The sequence below is a fragment of the Ambystoma mexicanum genome, chromosome 6q (genome assembly GCF_040938575.1).
Source record: "Ambystoma mexicanum isolate Mex_15411 chromosome 6q, UKY_AmexF1_1, whole genome shotgun sequence".
Classification (NCBI taxonomy): Eukaryota; Metazoa; Chordata; class Amphibia; order Caudata; family Ambystomatidae; genus Ambystoma; species Ambystoma mexicanum.
In genome coordinates this window covers 739365215-739387448 of record NC_090937.1, presented here as the reverse complement: position 1 = coordinate 739387448, position 22234 = coordinate 739365215, and the positions used below count along the sequence as shown (strand labels likewise).

The window sequence follows — 22234 nt, the reverse complement described above, 5'->3', positions numbered from 1 at the left end:
AGCGAATAATAGGGAATATGTCCCCCTGTTTTCTCTACTCGCAGTAGCATCTATCAGAGAATGGACAAAGGCAACTCACTGAATTCTCAACAGTGCAACATCAAGTATCCCAAGACACAAAGAAGTAATTGTAGGTGGGTAGAAAACCATAGCCTATAGAGATCAATTTGATGGTCTCTCATTGATCATTTTTTATAGATTCTTTATAGATTTATGTTAAACTCTTAACACTAATAGTTACAATATTTCATTTGTTTTTAATACAGACTTGCCACATCTCCTCATTGTCTTTGGAGTTTAGAAGTAGACTACATCGCATTGGTCTATAGTGTCCTGAAGAAAGCCCAGAGGGAACAATGTAAATGCAAACTGGAATTGACATTAGTTTGCCTCTGAGCTGGAAACACTGAAGTGTCGACCAATATAGTGTACTTAATTACACTGTTTACTAATCACATTGTTTTGTGTTGTGCCTATGATAAATCTTGTGAAAATAACACTAAGGAGTTGGGTTGTGTTATTAGATCAACTATTGTGTGTTGTTTTTAAACATGTTAATTTTTGGTGATATTAATGATGAATACATTTTGTTTTAATAGTTTATGATGGTTTTCTGATCAAAACTACGGGGAAATTTATTCTCCCGCTTGGTTGTGGGTTGCTACCTGCACCATACTGTGTGCAGTGGATATCTGTAATTTTTTTAAAGCCCTTTTACAAGCTAATCTCGTTATATTCACTATAAATGATTCGCCTTTCATTCTCATTGGGTCCCACAATAATTCTATGCCTTGTTTACCTTTTAGAAGTCCTCCCAATATCATGCCAATTTCTCCATCTGGTAAATCGTCCAACGTGTTGTGTATTGCAATAGGGCAGCCACAAAAAAAAATATACGTTTGTTGATATTTGGGATATTGGTAAAGAAATATAACAATCTAGGGAGAATAACCATTTTGCATAGCGTTATTCTCACATTAGGGAAATAGGTAATGATTTCTAAAAGTCAATTGCCTCCCCAATTCTCATTAATGCTCTACCTGCTGTGTTATAAACAAACTCCATCTCATGGAAAATTGTTATATTCAGGTATTTAAAGGATGTCTGCTCCCATTTTATCCCCCAATCTGGAAGTTAATCCTTGGGTATATGTCTCAAAACCGCTAAGGAAAAATAACAGATTTTTCCTTATTGATCTGGAACCCAGATAACACCCTTAAGTTGTCCAGCACTTCTAGAATTATTGGAATATTATGTCGAGGGTTGCATACGTGTGGGGGGCATAATCTGCATATAGGGATATATTGTGCCGACCATCAAAATGTATACCTGCCTCAGTGTTAAGTTTCATGAAGTAGCCTGCCAGGGGTTCCAGTGCCATGAAAAAGAGAACTGGTGATACTGGTTATCCCTGTCTAGTGCCCCTCTCCAAAGTCCATCTTATGCAAATCCAATTTCCTGTCCTCACTCTGGCCAATGGTTTATTATAAAATAAACATATCCATTTCAGTATATTTAGGCTCAAACCATAGCATTCCAACACCTTAAATAGCCAATCACATTCCAAGGAGACAATGGCCTTAACCGCATCAAGGGAGATCAATCCCAATTCCTCCTCTGAATGTTTAACCTTCTCCATAGTATGATGCAGTCTTCTGAGGTTCATGAAAGTGTTCTTTCCCCCACAAATCCACTCTGGTCTGGATGTACCTGTCACGCTTACCTGAGTCTCTGTTGGAGCAATAAAGTCTTCCGGTTCCTTCTCTGGCTCTACACCACCCCTCAGTTAGTGGGAAGTCTGGCCTGCCAAAAGAGTGAATGGTTAGGATTGAATTAAAGTGATAGCCTACCCTTCTTCTCCCCCAACCCACTTAGATTCCTAATTCACTACCCACTTAGATTCCTAATTCACTACAGTGTTTGTCTTACCTGTGTGTTTAGTTTGGTGCACACTACATCCTGCTCGTGCAGGGGCACTATTTTCTAGGTAATGCTTCGGATGCTGTTGTTCTTGAGATCTCCTCCAGCAGTTTGCTACTTTAGTTTGAGTTCGTGTTACCCAGTTACTGCACTGGGTTTTTCAGTTCAGGTAAGTTCAGGTAAGTTCAGGTAAGTGCTAGGTTTGTAGAGTCACCAAGTCCGTGACTGCCCAGTTACCTCACTGGGGTTATTCAACTATAGTGTTTCTGATCTGCCGTAGCGCTTGCTGATTTGCTTGCCAGTTTTCAGCACTGCAGCAATAGTGGTGAGTGGTGATGGCAGAAGAGTTCTAATTGCTTTTCTCTTTCCTTGCAGGGTACCCGAGTCGGGTGAAAGGTGCGTGAGAAATGATGGAAAGCTGGTTCCTGCTTCAAGCGGTGCGCAAAGTAATTTTTATAGGGCTACCTTAAAGCGCACTGTGCTGAGATTTGCAGGTGCGTGAAACTCATTGTCAACTAACTGCTTTCTCTCTCTTCTTCTCCCTGCAGGACTAGATCCGATGATGCGAGCGCTGACTCCGACCATGGGAAAAAGCCGGATCGGGAGACTGAAGACCAAGCGGCGGTAAACGTGTGCTCTTAAGCTTACAGGAAGCACACGAAGCATGGGCTGATCTCTGGGCGTGGCTTTCAAAGGCAGCCACGCCCAAACACTAGAATGCACTGTAGCTTCCAGGATGCCAGGATGCTCCACCATGTCCATATTGGAGTGGCAGGAAGTTATGTGTGCAACTTCCTATGTGATGGGAGTGTTAGTTCTGAGTAACTGATGTGAGTGTTTTGAATGCCAGGCCTTTACCCACTTGGCCCCTACCTGATTTCCCCACCTGCCTCCACTTGCCTGAGCCAAAGGGGGAAAAGGTTTATATGGGAGCCCGAGATTAGTAATCATGACAATTCTTCCCCTCAAGGCCCCTCTCAATGATGTATTCCCTGGTCCAGGTTTAGTGAGATTATCTCGGTGGAATTTACGTACCAACCAAGAAGCATGGATATTCGTACTAGGTTCCCATGATCTATCCTGGGGCCCATATCCTTTCCAGTCTACTAGATAGTATAGGATCTTTCTTACCACTTTGGAATCTAGGATGATTTTAACCTCGAATTCTGGTTTGTCTCTATTGCTATTGGATTTGGGGCTTTTGGTAACCAAGTCCCTGGGTGTACCAACTTTAATAATGGCACATGGAATACCGGGTGAATGCCTATGTGTGGCGGTAAGGTTAATTTCATGGCCACTGGTGAGATCACGGCCTCTATGGTGAATGGACCCAGGTATTTGGGTTGAAACTTTCTAGGGCCCTTTAACGAGATGTAGTTTGACGCCAACCATACTGAATCCCCTGCTTGGTAACTCAGGGCCTGTTTTCGATGGCAATTGTTTCTTGAAGTTCAGCATGTTTACCCAATTCTGCAGATATATCCTCCCCCAAAAGGGCCCCCAATGATATCTCCTCCTCGAGTCGTGCAATGTTGTGTTCTATCTCCCTTAATGACATGTGTAGAGTCTCCCATATCCCCAAAGTACTGGCTATGCAAGATCCCAAATTGTCACCTTAAAAGTGTTCCAGATTAGCCCACATTATTTATTGAGTTATCATTAAGTTCAAAGAAAGAAGTAATTTCCCCCTCAAGGCGGGTCTTAAATGCCACATTGTGCAAGGTTTCAGCCCTCAATTTCCATGGCGGGATGGCCGGTTTCTTTTTCACCAATTCAAAGTCATGACCAGTGGGGAATGATCAGAGAGAATCCTCCCCAAATATTCAATTCCTCAGAAAATTCAGAAATGTTCCCTCCCAACAAATATGTATTTGAGTCTGGAATTGGAGTTATGTGGGTGAAAATAGAACTAATACCCCACCTTGTCCCCATGATTGTCCCTCTATAATTATGCCAGATCTAGCTCTTTTGCCACCTGATTCAGAGACGTCAATGATTTTATTTTGAAGGGGTATTTTGGGTACAACCTTCTAATGATGGATCAAATAGATAATTAAGGTTGCCTCCTCCCACAGAAAGAGATCATATCGGTACCTCCCCCCCTGATCTAGTACCTCTGGGAAATAAACATTGTTATACTCATTGGGCACAAAGGAGCTAACAATACAAATCTTTTTGCCATCCAAATAGCCTGTTAAAATCAGGATCTTTTTGGTAACATGCATAGGGATCTCCTTGGCTATCCAGATCAAAACACACCGTTCATAGAATGATTAACAGGAGCCATGTATCACCCTCCCCACCTGCGTTGCAATGTTTTCAGGATCCGGTTTTAAAAGTAGAATTTCCTGCAAAAAGGCAATCTGAATCCAATTTCTTTACATAAAGTTTCTTAACCTTGCCCTCGTTCCCTTATTACCAAGCCCCTTGAGATTCCATGTAACCATTGTTACACCATCAGCCAACATTCCAAGTATTATCTAAACCTGTGCATATCCCCGGATGGCCATGTCTAGCCATGGTCCTGAATATCAACCCATTCCTAGCAATGCAGAACAATTAACTAAGAGGCAGAAAAAGAGACAAACATCTTTTCTGTAAGCCCCTCTAATGAGGCAAAAACACACCTAACACGAATAAACCAAAAACAACAACAACATACAAAACTGAACTTGGTCCTAGGACCTTCTGGTACGTAACTCCAGAATACCTACAATTGGTGGCCTCCGAATCCCAATGTTCCCTTCTGGGAAGCTTAGATTCCTGCCCTCTGGCCCACGGTCTCTCTACCCCTGCAAGATGGGTGGTAATAGTAATTCAGTTGGCCAGTATTCCGTCAGATTTTCCACCAGGAAACCGCCCAACTCGTAATGAGGCCTATTCTTTAAAACCTGTTTTTGTGGTTTACAATAACTGATCACATACAGGTGTCAAGTACCTGGTCACAGTTGATCCAGGTCCGTAGTAGAGGTGTTTGTTCTGGGTCTTCTTTTGTCCTGCAGTATTCCAACCTGTGGTCAGTACCACGAGGTAGCTGTTCCTGACCACTTGGTCCAGCGGAATTACCACCAGATTATAAATGGCGGTGGTGGTGTAATGCCGCCAAGGTAATTCCGCTGATTGTGCCTATTTTCTCGGCAGTGAGTGGCAGAATTTACCTCCAGGTTTTTCTTGGAGGTAAATCCTCCACTCCAGGCCTAAGCTCATAATTTGGCATAGTAGTAAAATCGGTGGTAACTCAGTTACCTCCAAGTTTACCACTTACCACCATACTCATAATGAGGCCCATTTACTCACAATAGTTGTTTGTAACACAATATTGTGTTCTGGTCGTTTTTTCTCAACCTGTACAGATTGTACTTTCCGTGCATATACAAACAATTTGATGGGTGTGAGTAGGGCACTGCATACTGAAGGGGATGGTGATGTGACTATGCATTATAAGGAATACAATATCTTCTACCATACCTTATAATTATATTGCAAATCACCACGCAGTTCTTTGACCTTAAAAAGGAACTTGCCTTGGGACAATGTCTTCGATTTGGTCACAGAAGTCCTCTGCGACTTGCAATATCCTTAAACCATTCAGTATAGGCAATCATTTTTTTCCCCTGGCAATGGCTAATCCAGCTGCAAAATACTGAGTGGTATTGCAGTCACTTTGTACATTTGAAGGTGCAAATAACACTAGGTCAAAAGATTCTCTGCAGCAAAAACATATTTGTTTAGTGCATTATTGCACCAGTGCAATACATGCCTTAGTCCTAATCCTTTGCCCGTTGTGCAAAAATAGCATTGAAAGAATGTTTTTGCGTCGGGGGGGATTGTTTACCCTGGTGCTAATTACATTTGCACCTGTGCAAATTGTCTGTAATACCACCCATGTTACTGAGATCTGATCTGGGCCTTAAGTAGTATCAGCACTTTGAAAATGGCTGAAATTGCTATAGTCAAGAAATTTCTCAGCCTTCCCACAAGCACCACTAATGTTCCAACTCGCCCTGAACTGGGTTACCTTACATTATTAAGCACTCAAACTCAAACCATTGTCATAGTGGATTCGACTATGGGGTAGCCCCAAACTTGCGGTATACTGAAGTACTGTAGGGCCTCATTACAAGTAAGGCGGAGCACTAAAAAATGAGCGGTAATGGAATTACCGCCACTTTTCACACTCTGCCCAATATTATAGGTATGGTCCTGGAGTGGAGGATTTACCTCCAGCAAGATGACAGTCACAAGATGCTGGAGGTAAATCCACCAAGCTCTCCACTGAAAAATCAGCAAAATCGGCAGAATTACCCCGGCAAAATTAATGCCACAGTAATTCTGCTAGAAAAGCCCCATAGAATCCTATGTACTATAAAAAAAATGGGGATTTACACCGCCACCCTAGCAGTAATTCCAAGTGGCAGTAATGTTAAATCCATTGGGCAGTATTCCGGCAGATTTACCACCGGAATACTGCCTATCTTGTAATGAGGCCCATATGTTCTTGATTTTCCAGGTGCTACTACCATTCTTCATAGGTTGAAATATATTAAAACTATGTATCTTCATTTGGGAATGATTAATGCTTATCTGCAACTTACAAAAAGAAAAGGTCAAGGACTAGAATTTGGTGGGGTGAACTTCGACCTGTCTTCATCTGGTCTCTTACATTTCTACCTTGAAGTTAATGCTAAACATGGATTTGAGGGCTACTTGGGCTTTGAACCACCACTCACCAAAACTCTGTCTACCAAACTATGGGCCTTATCATGGGTTGGGCGGAATAGTAAAAATGCAGTGGTAACGCTATTACCACTGCATTACCACTTCGCCCAATCGCGAGTTTGGGTGGAAAGTTCCTAGATTCTCCTCCAGCTTTAAGCTGGAGGTAAATCTGCCCACTTTCCACCCATTTTCAGTGCATTTACCACGGTGCAAATATGCGCCAAAAATGCCCCATAGAGTCATATGGACACAGGATAAAATGGGGATTTAGAGCCTTGGCGCAATTCGGGATCCATCGCTAATAGCGCCCAACCGAGTTGCGGTTACGCTATTTGCATTGGGCAGTATCCTGGTGGATTTACTGCCAGGATACTGCCCAACTTGTGATGACCCACTATGTACAGGAATCCTCCGTTTGGTTATCATGGCGGCACACTGTAATCAAGGAGCTAGCCTCAATTGCCCATACTGTGTCAGCATCCAAGAAGATGCAATGCACTTTCTATTGTTGACCCCTTCATCTTGTAGAGCGAGGGAATCTTGGCTCAAACCGCTTTTGCAAAACCTGGGAGTATGCTCTGTTAGAGAGTTGTGCTGTGTCACTCAACAATCCATCAGCCCATTATTTCTGGGGTGGGAGGTACTTATAAAGCTTGGCTACCTAGAGAACAGCCATCACAGTGAATAACCACTCGAAGTAAATATTGCATCTGTTTTGTACTGCTACTTGCAGGAGGACTGCATCTGTACTACGTACCTTATTGTTGTCGTTTCTAAATTTTAATTCAGTTATGGACATCAGAACTGTTAAGAATTGTAAATGTATTGTATGTATATTTATTTATACCAAGTCATTTTCCCAAATGTTTTTAACTCACAACCCTTCTATATTGTTATGTTTCTTTTATCTTATCTGTTTCATGGAAATATCTCAGAAATAAACAGTTATTGATGACAGTAGGGATACTCTGTCCCACATAAAATTGTGTGCTCAAATGAACCACTTAATCCAGGATTTGATCCTTAATTCTTAATGCTTAACTTTTCCGATAACAGTGTATTTGGAATCGTACCATTACTATGTCTCTACAGTATCGCCCAGTATGAAAACTGCGCCTTTGCCCACTTCAAAAATCTCAACCCACATTACTGCACCCAAGCAGAGCAAGGGTTGTGGTGGTGTCCCCTGCTCTCCTTGGTCGCAGTAACTGGAGTCGGGGGTTGCGGGGGACATGAAAAAAAATAATGAAAAAGGACCCAGCGGCATCAGCACCGCCCGGCATCAGCACCGCCCACAGTGAGTGGGAGGAACTAACGTTGCAGTCGCATAAGGGAGTCAGCGGCATACACATAAGAGCTGTAACGCTTTCCCAACATTCATGTAAGAGCAGCCATGTTCACCACATTTCCTCACTTCCTTCTTTTAACTTCCGCCACCCCATGTCCCCATTTTACCTCACTTCAACACCCTATGGGAAATACCCTAGAATCTAAATGCTGTATGGTTCCAGAGCTAGCTCTGCAGGCCTCAAGGAGTATGTCGTGATTAGATAACTTCATCAATTTTCAAAATACTGTACCTCTGGACCAGTTGCTGGAAATCGGACATTGCAGGCACGGACGTGATAAATTAGGCCATGGAAACATGAATATCTTTCTACTGAAAAACAACTGTTGCTTTTAAAAACGAAGAAATACAGAGGTTGCTTGATTCATGGTCGACTGGTGATGAAATGTGACAAAGGAATAAAAATTGAAAAAATATAAGTATGAAATTATTTCATTTGAATTTCCAGGTTGCAGCATGCTAACACTAAAAGTGCTGGGAAACGTAGCAAGATCGGGCCACACCTGGAAGTGTATGAAGCATTCCACCAACGAAAGAAGGAACCTAGCAGTAGAATATTTGCCAATGCAGCGATTACTATTCAGAAATGGATCAGACGGTGGCTTGAATGCACAAAATTGAAAAGATTGAGGGCAAAGGTAAGATAAATTGCCCAGGAGACATTGCGTGCTAGAGCAAGCATTGCTACCTTAACAGTTTACACTCAAGAAACAGAAATATTGGTATCCAGTCACTTCCTCGCTGTAATAAACATCGAATTGAAGAATAGAGCACAACATATTTCCATTTTTCTTAAAGCGATGGATGTGTTTCGAACTCATAGTAGATAGTTCCATCTCTAATGTGTTTCATTTTAAAGTATTTTATCCTATATAGAAAATTCTCCTGGGATTCTCCATATAATTACCGGCAAAGTTAAGATAAACCACCCAAGAGACTGTGCGTTTAGAGTAAGCATTGCTACTTTAAAATTGAACACGAAGAAACAACAGAAATATTATTAGCCAGTCAGTCCATGTCTGTAATAAACATCGAATTGAAATATAGAACACACAATACACTGATTTTAAAAAACACATATTTAATAGTTCATAGTTTTGTATCTAACGAGTTTAATTTTCAAAGTATTTCTCGGATTTCTGTGTGTTGAGGACTGGGCATGCCCACATCCATCCTTACACCCAGCTGCTCCTCTTTTACAATTGCTACTAAATTATCTAAGGATCTCCGTGCATTGGGAACTGAACATGGTACAGCCATATTACCCTGAGACCCAGCCCTTCCTCTTCTAAAATTCTGTAAAGCTCTCAAACCCCCAAACCTTTTTCCCTCAAATCCAAATCATGAGGCTGTCTGAATGAGTATATGTGATTTCTGGTCACAAACACTTTAATGTTTAGGGTGAGTGAAAATGCTCACAATGTATTATGTATTTAGTGATTCAAGCATGCAACCCTTTTTCATAGGCATAATTGTCAAATAAACAGTTGTGTGGTCATACTTATGTTGCCAAAATTCTATTTCATGTTCTTCAAAGAGGCCAGCGACCCTATTCCTACTGTTTGTCCCTTCCCCTTTCCTATAGGGGTGTTTTGAAAAAGTACAATAGAGGTATACCAAACTGTTCATCTTGGAATGATATCCTTCTGTCAGAAAATAATTCAGACAGTTGTTCCAGGTATTCATATATTGCTTTGCTCAGTAAGGGAAGGGTAACATTGTTATTATGACCATAGTATATACTGAAAGTGGATATTGGAAATTAACTTTGTAAAATTGTATAAAGAGCCAGTCTGCAATATAAGTAAACTTAAATATTCGTAATAGCCGAGACTATGCATACATTTTGTCTCAAAAAGCCCTTCTTCTATAAGCACACATGTAATGTTTAGATGTGTGTGCTTGCCACTAATTGGTTGGTATTGTTGCCGATCCTGCACTTGAGTATGCACAAACACTAATAGATAACAAAAAATAATAATTAACAACTCCAATTGAAGACCCAGCAGCCTACCCCTTTGGTTGCTTTTAAGGCCTATCGGACTCTCGCCACCTCCCGCAGAGTCAATCTGTAACCATCCTACCTCCCCCATACAGATAATGCACCCTCAGTGTGATGGCAACATTCCTGCAGGACACACACAATGACAATGTATGTCACTAAATACCAGCCAGTCCCAACCTGGGAGTTGTCTCTATTGTGGCTGCACTCATTCTACTTTCAACCATAAAAAACACAGCACCATTTCTCCCCTTCAATAAATATATTGTTTTTGTTTTACTCTAGTTGTACTGTTGTCAGCAACGATTGCGATGGCTCTAGCAATTGTTCACTGCACTGCATGTTTCTCACCCACAGAGTGATACAGAGACGTAGACATTTCTGCAACTATAAATTATATAGTGAAATCAAGTAGAGTAGCTCTGGTGTTTCGGGAGCTTCATGTCTTCGTTTTGCCGTCCTGTTTATTGTGTGGTGAGTGTCCATTCCTAGCACCACTTATTCTTTCAGTAATGTACATGCATAGAGGGCTGGACCTTTTCAGATTGCCATGTTTGCCATGTTTATTTTTAAATGCTGTATTCAGAAGCTATATTCATACTTGTCTGGTACTAGCTGTGTTAGACATTTTGAACTCTGTTCTGAAGATGCACAATGTGACATCGTCACATGTTCTAGGCAGACTGATAACCCTTTGCAGCCACATACATAAGAAGGGGGTGATAACGGTCAGGCGATCTCGAGATGTCACAGAGCGGAGCCCAAGTATGGAGTGTAAACTGTGCCGAAACGACTGGGACCAAGACATTTCTGCTTTAAAGGAAACCACCACTTGGCCCAAAGACAAGGGAAAAGCCCTGGGAGTGCAGGTGGCTGTCCCGTTTCCCCTTTTATGTTCCTACAAAAGATTTCCCAAAGCGTATGAGATGCATTACAAAATATCTATTTTTATCACTGAGAAGATACACAACATACATCATACACTGTAACATATGTCCAACATATATATTTTTCATTTAAATTGTTGCACGTTTTATAGAAAAACTCCAATAAACATAGGCTTAGAATCAGTTGTTTCTTAATGCAACGCAAATGGTGAAAACGCATAGAAACAATTTCTTGATTTATTTGTCGGACTTAGTGGATATTATGTTTCCTCACACTTGTGTAACCCTTCGTATAAAATACATGTTTGCCATTCATTCACCAATTTTACAGAATAAAATTCTTATGTGTTTAAACAATAAACATTGAAGCCAACATGTTTTTAAAATGTTCTAATACCAATTATTCTTTGAGGTCAAATACATTTTACTTAAAAACAAAATCCAGTATTTTCTAGGATTTATTCTCTTTCTAATTGGTTAATATTAACAGCACCCCACATGTTTCCATCAATTGATGTCAGTATGCAATTGATCCAGTCTTCATCAGGTGAGGGAAAAGCATTGACAGGGGTAAGCATCCACTGTACGAATGTTACTGCCACTGAGTCCTGATGCTGCAAAATACACGGAGAGGGAAAGGCCAGGACAAAACCGGAAAACAATTGATTAGGTGCATATGTCCCCAGAATGATACCCTCTCTCCTACATTATATCTAACAAAAGAGATTTCCCCAAGCATAATAAAGAAAGGATATCATTTCTCTTTTAATTTAGTTTCACAGATAGATTTTTGTTTAGGTTCCTGGACAACATAAGTTGCTACACATATTCTACATCCTTATAGCAATAAAGAGGAATTGCACAATTGACAATAAGGGTCCAGTTAGAGATTTAGTAGATACATGAGGACACACAACTCAGTGCGGAAAGTGGGAAATAGCAGAAACAGCTTCTTTCTACAAATGGTATTTATTTATTGAAGTGAACCAATGGTAGCAAGATAAACAAGGAAATACAAAGACATACAAAAAGATTGTTACAACATCCATGCCAGTTGTTAGACTTCCATATATGTGTTGCAATTACGTATCTCACCTTAGATGGATTAGTAATAAAAAACGAGATGTGTAGCTATTTAATATGTCACCAGAAACGTCCAAGAATCACCTTGGAACCAAATGTGTTTGCCTGCTTGTTAGATTAACTTTTTTATCTCGTTTTTCACAGATCGTAGGTTGTTCTTTTCTGTTGGTTTTGTTTGTTTATTTACACAGGCAAGGTATGCTGTTGAAGTGAAGTGTTAAATATAATAATATTTTTTTTATCTGTACTTTTACTAAGATTTTCATGACTATAATGAAAATATTGGACCTTCTCTTGTTTTCTTTTTTAATATACAGATTATGCCGAAAACGGGCCTATGGAAGTCCGGAATGCATTGGCCATTGCTGTCTGTCTCTATATAAATTACCTTGTACTGGTGCAATAGTTTATTAAGAGATGTGGTTGTGTAATTGGTACCATGCATTATATGCATATTACACAGCATTAACTTCTGAGTATTGTGCAGGATTCACTGTGGGTTTACACTAAGGTCCTTGGACCACATCGCCGAATCAGGGGCTGGCGCTAATTACACCAGCGGAATTAGTGCAAGCAGAATTACTACCGGCAAAATTACTGCCAAGTTTCGAAATGGTATCTCTGCCACATCACAATTTGAAATACCGCCAACATACCAATGAGTGGTAATTGTGTCAAAAACACATTGCGGTTACCTCCACCTAAATATCCTCACGTTTCTTCTAGTGAACAATTCTTTTTTTTTATCAACAACTGTGGTGGTCACCCATCACCCATTCCCAACAGCTCTTCCCATCCACCTCCCCAATCCCCCAACAGCCCATCCCATCCACCTCCCCAATCCCCAACGCCATTCCGACCCACCTCCCTTCTGCCAGGTGAAATAGTATCATGTCACTTTGGTGGCCTCTTGTCCTTATCAGCCTCCTCAGGCACTGGGTGATGGAGGTGCAATGCTCTGATTCCTGGTTCCAGATGTATTGCATGGTGAGGAGCATGCCTGCAAAGGTCGACATGCCCTCCATATGCTCCCTCATCCTCTGGCCCACAGATGTGATCGCATCAGTCGCCATAAACAGCTGCTCGTGTGGGCGTGGCCAAGCGATCTAGCCGATGGCTTCATAAAATAGAGCTCCCATCCCGGTACAAAGATTCAACTCTTCTGTATATGTTTTTAAAAGTAGCACATAAAAATAGCTTATCACGTTGCCCTAATGCTGTATGCAGAAGTTTGTGAGATCGGCGGATGTTTCCTGGTACGGTGAAAGCAGTTCCTGTGGTGCTGCGTAGGTCAGGAGGCGTGGCCTACAGATCAGCGGGGTCACGCTGAACAGAATGCTATATATAACGCTTCGACAGCTGTTCGGCGTACACGGCAGAGACACTCCGCTTGCCTTAAAGAAGCACATTTTCTGCATTACACAGGCAAACTTTACAGACGCAAGTACTGTCAAGTTTAAATACCTTTTTTTCTCACAGACACCAGCAGGGTAATTCATAGAATTTCGCACAAAAGTGGCGCACGCGGCTGGTGCACAATGTCCCCGTGCGATACACTGGGCCAGCCGCATGCGATAAAATCCATTTCATCGCACAGCATATTCATGGATTTTACCCTTCAAAACCAGCCGTGGCGCAGAGTGGCGCAGCGACCCTGCAGCAGCACCAGTTACGCCCCCAAGAACGCCCTCACGCAAGGAAAAGCCATCAAAATCCCCAATTCATCGCAAATGTCTGCGCTAACGCTGGACCAGTTCACAGGGCTGCCAAACAGCAAATGCCAAGCGGGAACGTGTATTTCAGGGGTTCGCTGGAAGTTTCACACGCGATTGTCCTGGGTACGAAGTTCCACACGCGATTGTCCTGGGTACGTGTGTTCCAGGGGTGCGTGTGAAGTTTCACACGCAAATTCAGCAGGGTATGTGTATTTCAGGGGTGCGCGTGAAGTTTCACACGCGATTCCACTTGTATTTCAGGGGTGGGCGGGAAGTTTCACACGCAAATTCAGAAGGGTACGTGTATTTCAGGGGTGCGCGGGAAGTTCCACACGCGATTGTCCTGGGTACGTGTATTCCAGGGGTGCGCGGGAAGTTTCACACGCGAATTCAGCAGGGTACGTGTATTTCAGGGGTGTGCGGGAAGTTCCACAAGCGAATTCAGCAGGGTACGTGTATTTCAGGGGTGCGCGGGAAGTTCCACACGCGATTGTCCTGGGTACGTGTATTTCAGGGGTGCGCGGGAAGTGTCACACGCGAATTCAGCAGGGTACGTGTATTTCAGGGGTGCGCGGGAAGTTCCACACGCGATTGTCCTGGGTACGTGTGTTCCAGGGGTGCGCGGGAAGTTTCTCACGCAAATTCAGCAGGGTACGTGTATTTCAGGGGTGCGCGTGAAGTTTCACACGCAATTCCATCAGGGCACGTGTATTTCAGGGGTGCGCGGGAAGTTCCACAAGCGATTGTCCTGGGTACGTGTATTCCAAGGGTGCGCAGGAAGTTTCACACACGAATTCAGCAGGGTACGTGTATTTCAGGGGTGCGCGGGAAGTTTCACACGCGATTCCATCAGGGCACGTGTATTTCAGGGGTGCGCGGGAAGTTCCACACACGAATGTCCTGGGTACATGTATTACGGGATGCGCGGGAAGTTTCACACGCAAATTCAGCAGGGTACGTGTATTTCAGGGGTGCGCGGGAAGTTCCACATGCGAATGTCCTGGGTACGTGTATTTCGGGGTGCGCGGGAAGTCTCACACGCGATTTCAGCAGGGTACGTGTATTTCAGGGGTTCCGGGGAGTACTACATGTGAATTGGCCGTGTGGGTCCTCCCAGGTGTTCCCTCTACACCCTCCACGGCCCCTGCAGGCAGCCCACACCACAGGGGACTACCCTGCACCCCTGCTCATGTCCCGCAGGCAGCCCATCCACCATGGGCATGCCCCCCAGCCAAGCCACATGTCACCTTGCACTACTGATCAACAACGCATGACTCCCAGCACCCCCACCCCCACCCCCCAGCACTGTGGGGCACCTGCCAGCAGGCCCCCACTCATGTCCAACTCATGTCCCCCTGCACCCCCACCCCCCAGCATTCAGGGGCACCCTCAACCAGGCCCCCACACATGTCTCCCTGCACCCCCACCCCCCAGCAGTGCAGGGCACCCTCCACCAGGCCCACACTCATGTCTCCCAGCACCCCCACCCCCCAGCACTGTGGGGCACCTGCCAGCAGGCCCCCACTCATGTCCAACTCATGTCCCCCTGCACCCCCACCCCCCAGCAGTGCAGGGCACCCTCCATCAGGCCCCCACACATGTCTCCCTGCACCCCCACCCTGCAGCAGTGTAGGGCACCCTCCACCAGGCCCTCACACATGTCTCCCAGCACCCCCACCCCCCAGGAACTAACAAATACATGTTCACCTCTTTTCATATCCTGGTGGGGTAGAAACTGGGGTAGAAACTGTTAAAATGATTTCACCTATTAAACTCTATTTTCTTTACATGCTTCCTATTCCTGCCTATTTCTTCAAATCATTTGACTCATGTGTCCTTACATTTCTGTGGGGTAAGAAGAAAAGAAGGATTTCATAGTGTAAGGTCAAAAAACCCAGATCTCAAGGTGGAGTGGGTATTGCAGATTATAAAAAAATGTCATATTGCCTTTGTTCTAAGACAAAAAACACAGTTATGGTTCTTTCCTAATAGCTTTGATATGCCGAATTGGTTTCTCATAGAGAGAGCGATGGTCTCCCCTCATGTTCTCATAGACTGCCCCTACATCAATAATAATAATAGATGCTTTAATATCTTATTAAGTAATTGTGTACTTAATTACTCTTGCCTTATACAAAAAGATCCCAGTATATTTGGATGAATCCCCTTATAAAAATGAATAAGAGGGCTATTTGTTGGCATTAAGTATATAGGACAGCTGTTCACTCACGGAACCCCATTAACTTTTGAAAAATTCACAACCAACTTTTAGGCCCCTTGGTCTTTTCTGCAGCAATATGTGAGTCTAATAAATGCTATTAAGGAAAACTATGAGTTGTTCATTTTTAATGCTAACAGCTATCATGTCCAAAGATTTCTTCATCGATCTAATCCTAATGTAACAGCTTCCATGCTTTATAAAGTATGCTCCTCTACATCAAGGGATGATGTCTTAATCAAATGCATGGAAGCATGTAATCAAGATTGCTCCCTCAACGTCTTACAATTCAGATGGACTTCTATATGGACTAATATATCTAAAGCAGTTGTCTCAGTTAGCTTCCACCAAATGCTATATTTATTCCACCGTAGGGCCTTCATTACTCCACCCATGCTTTTTAAGGGTGAAGTATCCCAAGTGTCTTTCTTTAAATATATAGCCACAAAAATATAGTTGCAGTAGAATTTGTTTGCCTTTGAAAGTGTTTCCCGTTAAAAAATCCTATTTTTCCTTCCTATAAAGAATCCCATATTGCCACCCATCAAGAATCACCTTTTCACTTTAGTATCATACTGGTTATGTGCCTTGGTACCCATCGTTAAAACCGATTTTCGATTCTGTCTGTTTAGCTAATTTCTGAAGCTGTTTGCTTGTTTTAACCCTGCCTGCGAAAACTAAGAAATTGCAATTTTACCACGTTTGATTTTTGCTCCACTGTTTTTCCTTCCCACTTGTATGCATGTTGTTTAGTTCCTTGCCGTGTAGCTTGTAGGTTCTTGCTTCTTTAGTACAGCCACATCAATTCTTGTCCTATCCATTCAACTACACATGTAAAATAACTATTCAGTGAATTCCGAGTGCCATTTTGCTAATTTTTCAAGGGTACAATCCGATTTTGGCCTCCCATTCAGGGGGTGTAGGTCGGAATGCATAACAGTTGTCCCATTTAAAAGTATTCCCAAATGTGATCTGGTTTTCATTCATATTTGCATCACTGTGACTGATGTCACAAAGTTAAATTAAGTGTATCCTATCATTTTGCTGTGTAATTATCACCACACTGGTGATTGCTACCCTATATTGAATCTGTTTGTCATTTGAATTTAAAAATAAATAAACATTTCATTATTACACACCGGCCTGGTTCATGGTCTATTACGACACAAGGTGTACGTCAAAGGGGGTGTGAGACGGGTTGGCTGCATTCTCAAAAATAGAATCTGAATGTAATAAACCTAAAAGTGTTTTTATTGTGCACTGCATCCCTGGCCAGTCCTGGTCTGGAGTGTGCCGTATCTTTAAATCTGTGACACTGCTTCTTTAAATCCTTTTAAAAGTAGTCGAATATATGCACTGTAATCGAACACCTAGGCCCTACAATAGTTGCATACGCCTAAGAATTGTTGTATTTCTCTTGTTGTTTTAGGTTCTGAAGTCTTCTTTACTGCTTCTGCTCTCTCAGGTGTCACTTTCCTCCCTTTGTGAGAAATCATCTATGCTATATACAATACCTCTTTCTGACAGTATTGTAACTTTTCTTTGTCCACCTTATAAAAGTTTGGTCATGAATTTTACTGAATCTTCTCTGTATCTTTCTTCTGTCTCACTACTCACCAAAATGTAATCCACGCATTGAATTATTGCACTTTCGAGCTGAATGTTACCATGGTCCATCTGAAGGACTCTATGGTTCAGGTGAATATTTGTATATGAAAAGGAAGTCAAATCTTGTGAGTCTTCATGGAGGGGAATTGAAAAGGATGCATTCTTTCAATCTATAACTGTGAAGTATCTGGCCTAAGATGGGATGTTGCACAATATTGTCGCAGGAATTGCAACTCAAGGAAGCGCAGCTTCGACTATATTGTTTGGAGGGCAACAGTCATGTATGAATCTCTGTGACACCCCCTTTGATTTTTTTCACTGGGTACACAGCAGTCTTTCATGAAGAATCATATACCACCAGTATTCCTTGCTTCATGAAAGCAGAAATGGACTCAAATATGCCTTCATCCACTTCTCTAGACATGGGGTATTGCATTTCTTGTGGCAAAAGAGACCCTGGTTTAAGTTTGATTTTAACTGCTCCCACTCCTTTTAATAGACCCACATCATATGGACTTGTGGTCCATAAAATATTTGACACTTTCTCTAAATTTTCCCGGAAAAATGATGGTTCTTTTTTACTAATGCCATTCTCTGCAGTATTTCTCTATTCTCTACTTTAATCCAATAAGTGAGACTTATGAAAAATACTGGTTCATCATCTGAATACCTGTCCTTAAACAGCTCCTCATCTTTCAAATCTGTCATCCTTCACTGAGGGCTATCACTGCCCTCCATCCTCTTTTTCCTCTTTGATGACTGCAGCTTCTAACTCCAAAAGGATAATCTGCCCTTCTTCATCATCCATGGGGATTTCTGGTCTAAAGACAAATTAAATTCATCAGGTATCCTCAATAGTTTACCTATCAACCTGGGTAACCATGATAATAGAACAGTCACTTCATACAAAAATACTTTGGTATCTAAGGGAACTCCTCGTAATGCCTTCTGGCCTGTGAAGGCTAATATAAGCTCTCTCACATTCATATAATATATCCCTGTAGTAGAACACACTATTCCTTTATCAGTAAAAGATATTGTCATGTTAAGGTTTGTCATTAGGTCACACCCTAATATGTTACCTGCTGTCTTCTTAGAATATAATAATGGCATTGACACATTGGGCCTCATTACGACCCAGGCGCTAATGGGTTAACGGCGCCGTAAAAGGCTGCGGTGCCGTTAACCTATTAGCGCCTTATTACGAGGTCCCTTTGCGGGACCCGACCTTAACGGCTGGTGTAGACCAGCCGTTAAAGTAGGGACCCGCAAAGGGACCTGGGTGCTAATTACGGTGCCGCAATTTGCGGCACCGTACTTAGCACCTTCCCCATTCCCATTGAGCCCTATGGGGCAAAAATGGGAATGGGGAAGGGCCATGGAGGAAGGGGGAATTACCGCCCCGCTAACCTTGTAATGGGGTGGTAATTCCCCCTTTCTCCATGGCGGAGTCGGTAAATTACCGGCATGGACCATGGTGCTAACAGGCACCATGGTCTTCCGCCAGGGTCGTAATGAGGCCCATTGTGTTCTCCTATTGAGATTGGTAATTTGTCTGTAAAAGCAATAAAACTCATTGCCCCACCCCAGAGAATCCCTGGATTTGTTCCCTCACATATGCAGGAACAAGTTGCTTCAATGTCTACAAGAATTGAAAATGTCTTGTCCCCTATCTTCACCTTGACCCTTGCTTCCTCTTGGGGGTCTGGTGTCAGAGATAGTACTGAACACATCAGGTCTGTGGGCTGTCCTATTGTTGATATAAATTAATCCCTGTACCTGTGAAAGGGTTTCCTCCTACCATGGTCACACTCCCTAATTTAGGTGCGGGTGCTTGCTGGACTCCTGTATTCATATTTCATTGTGTTATCATGGCGTGTTGTGTCTGCGCATGCTGAGTTTGTACCTGTTGTGTTTGCATAGGTACTTGCTGAAGTTGCCCTTATGGCAATTGCATTTGCAATGGTGCTTGCTGTATCTGCTGTGATTGAGGCGCACATGTCTAAGTCTGCATTTGATCTTCGGCATAATGCTCTTATGGTTCTGTATTATATTGCAGAACATAACCCACCCCTCCCCCCCTTGCAGTTTGCTAATTTTGCTGCATGCCTCCTCTGCTTCTGCATGTGCTAACTATATGTCATATTCTCCCGCAATTCCAATATTGTTGTGGTTGTCCAACATTAAATCCTCCTCCTCCCCGAGGGTTCTTCAATCCACCTTGTCCTCCTCCTCTCAGCCCATTCTCTCTTCCTCTTGGCCTAGAATTGTACCCACCCTGATCCGTGGTTTACACTGCACTATTTTGCTGCACTCGTCACATCTCCTGTGTCACAACACCCTCATTATTCATCAATATCGTTCCCTCTATTGCTAATTTTGATAACTTCTTCTGAACAAATGTTGCCTCCTGCTGCTTTCTGCTCTCGGCGTTTTTATTCTTCTACTGTAACAATCGGCAGTGATGCACGATTGTCGACTGTATTTCTGGCCATGGTTTTACTTCCATTCCCACCTGTTTCTTCATTTGCCATTGCACTGGCACAGGCAGTCCCTGACACAAAATGTGGCAAAATAATGCTATGTTTTTATCCCACAGTTCTCTCATCTCAAGGCACCATCTCTCTTAAATATCTTGAATGAAGGCAACAGGGTCTTCATCCTCTCCCATTTTCCTAGTCACAATCGCGCCCATATCTGATGCATTGGGATATTGTACTGTGAGTGCCCACCATACATCTTCTCTGCAATTATTAAATGGCACTCCATCATGTGTCATGTTTTGTGCAAACCAACAATTACAAAATAGACAAGGGGTATTTTACCGACTCGAGGGTACAGCCCCCCATAGAACACTAAGGACACTCAAAGACTAAGGAACCCTCTAGTCACTGTGTTTTCTCTTCTTGTCCTGGATCACATATTCTCAGTTCATCAAGAACATATATAGAACTGAAACAAATTTACCATGTCATAATTATGATACATTATATTTTTTTCAAATACATGTTAATACAATCAATAAAAACACATAACATGTCTTCAGAAAATAATTAGAATCTAAAACACCATAAAAAAAATATCATAAACACCAATCATGGATATTCGTACAAATTAATCAAAATATTCAATGGTTATCTAAAACCAATAAAGTGAAAACGTGTAAAGTGCGTTGGTTTATAAGTAAAGAACCACTGTCAATGACAGTAACTTTAGCCTCTCAAAAATAGAAAAGCAGTTGTTGAATCCTTTTACACACAAAAGGTTTGTCTTGAAAAAATTCTTAATTGTTGACACTGTGCCTAAGTCCAGTCCTATTTTTAGCCCAACATGTTTCGTTCTTCTAACAATAATTCATAGTCACCAAGAACTTCTTCAGGGGACCAACGAAGACCATTTACAATGCACACTATCTTCACATCAGAAGAGTTAGAATCATATTTCAAGACGTTGCATATCCAACTGCAGGAGGAAACACAGATATGCTGTTGCAATTAATACTGCATGCATTGAACAGCTACACCTAAGGGATTATCAATTCATCCATGGTTAGCTTACCGTGTAGATATTACTTTATATCCAAACTACGGTTTTGGGTGGATGTCTTCTCAAATAGACCCATATCTGGAAGAATAAAACCAATGACATAGGAGCAGTTACAAAAACCATGCGTGCTGTGGGATATTTTGACCCACTCAGATGTGCCTCACTACATCACTTTACTGCAATGGTGAAAGAAACAGCCCAAAATGACCGCGCTGACTCCTGTGCGCACTAAAATCTTTAAACTGCGTTTGTGTCACAACCAGAAAAAGGCTGCACACCCTGCCACACACAGTTCATGTGGGGGTGAGAACAGAGTACTCACTGCAGGAGTATGCCAGTGTGCTCTGCTACATTTTACATGGAGCAAAGTGAATGAAGTAGCATCATTGTGCTGAAAAACCCCAAAGGCCTTTTAAATTGACACATTCCCAATCTTAAAAAGTGCTGCTTGGCGCTAAATCCATTAATTTCTCATAAACCATTATGATCAAAAAGGGCCCTGCAACGCCGAGGGATATTCATTGTGGCTGAGAGGAACTGGGCCTCATTGAATGACAGCTCCTGGTGACAGTATCCTTGGAAAAGCAAACCAGGGACTGTGTTTTTCATTTTCCACGGGAAACGCAGCTAAAACTTTGCAACAAGTATCAAGAATCACCTGTGCAGAGAGAGACTTTAAACAAATGTATGATACATCTATCCATGCTGCAAAACAATTCTAGCACTCAGGATAAGAACTACCAGCTGCACAAAGTGTATATTTGCTGCAGAGGAAAACCGAATTTAAAGGAAATGGTAAAATGGGCTTTTCCCTTACTGAAGAGGGAAAATTATCTATTTCAAAAGTACATTGTTGTGTCAAGGCTTAATTACTTAAGAAATGTAAAAGGATGTGTAATGGTAAAGACACTCTTATAAACTGTTTTAATTCTATATGTTTAAAGTTAAGATTTAAAAATATAAATCAAAGCTCAACCCAGTCTGAATGGCAATCTATAGTTCAAAGAAAAAAAATAACGTGGATGACACTTCAAACTGCTGGCACAGGAAAGGCTAATTGCTGGCTGGAGGCGTGGAATCCCCAGTACAATGGGGCCTTTCAAGTCACATTAGACATTCGTCTTTGCCCAAGGCAAAGACAATAGCAGGCTAAGACACTCACCCTTCCAGTAGGAGGGGCGGGAAGCT

The 22234-nt window shown here is 42.3% G+C and overlaps 1 protein-coding gene across 2 annotated transcripts in view; it reads left to right on the top strand.

The window, feature by feature from the left end:
* IQCM (IQ motif containing M) overlaps positions 1–22234 on the top strand; it is a 1823621-nt gene that overhangs the window by 1320916 nt on the left and 480471 nt on the right. For both annotated transcript variants that reach the window (XM_069631255.1, XM_069631254.1), the window contains exon 11: positions 8436–8625. In XM_069631255.1, the coding sequence (XP_069487356.1) occupies positions 8436–8625 (190 nt within the window). The remainder of the gene's footprint in view (positions 1–8435; positions 8626–22234) is intronic.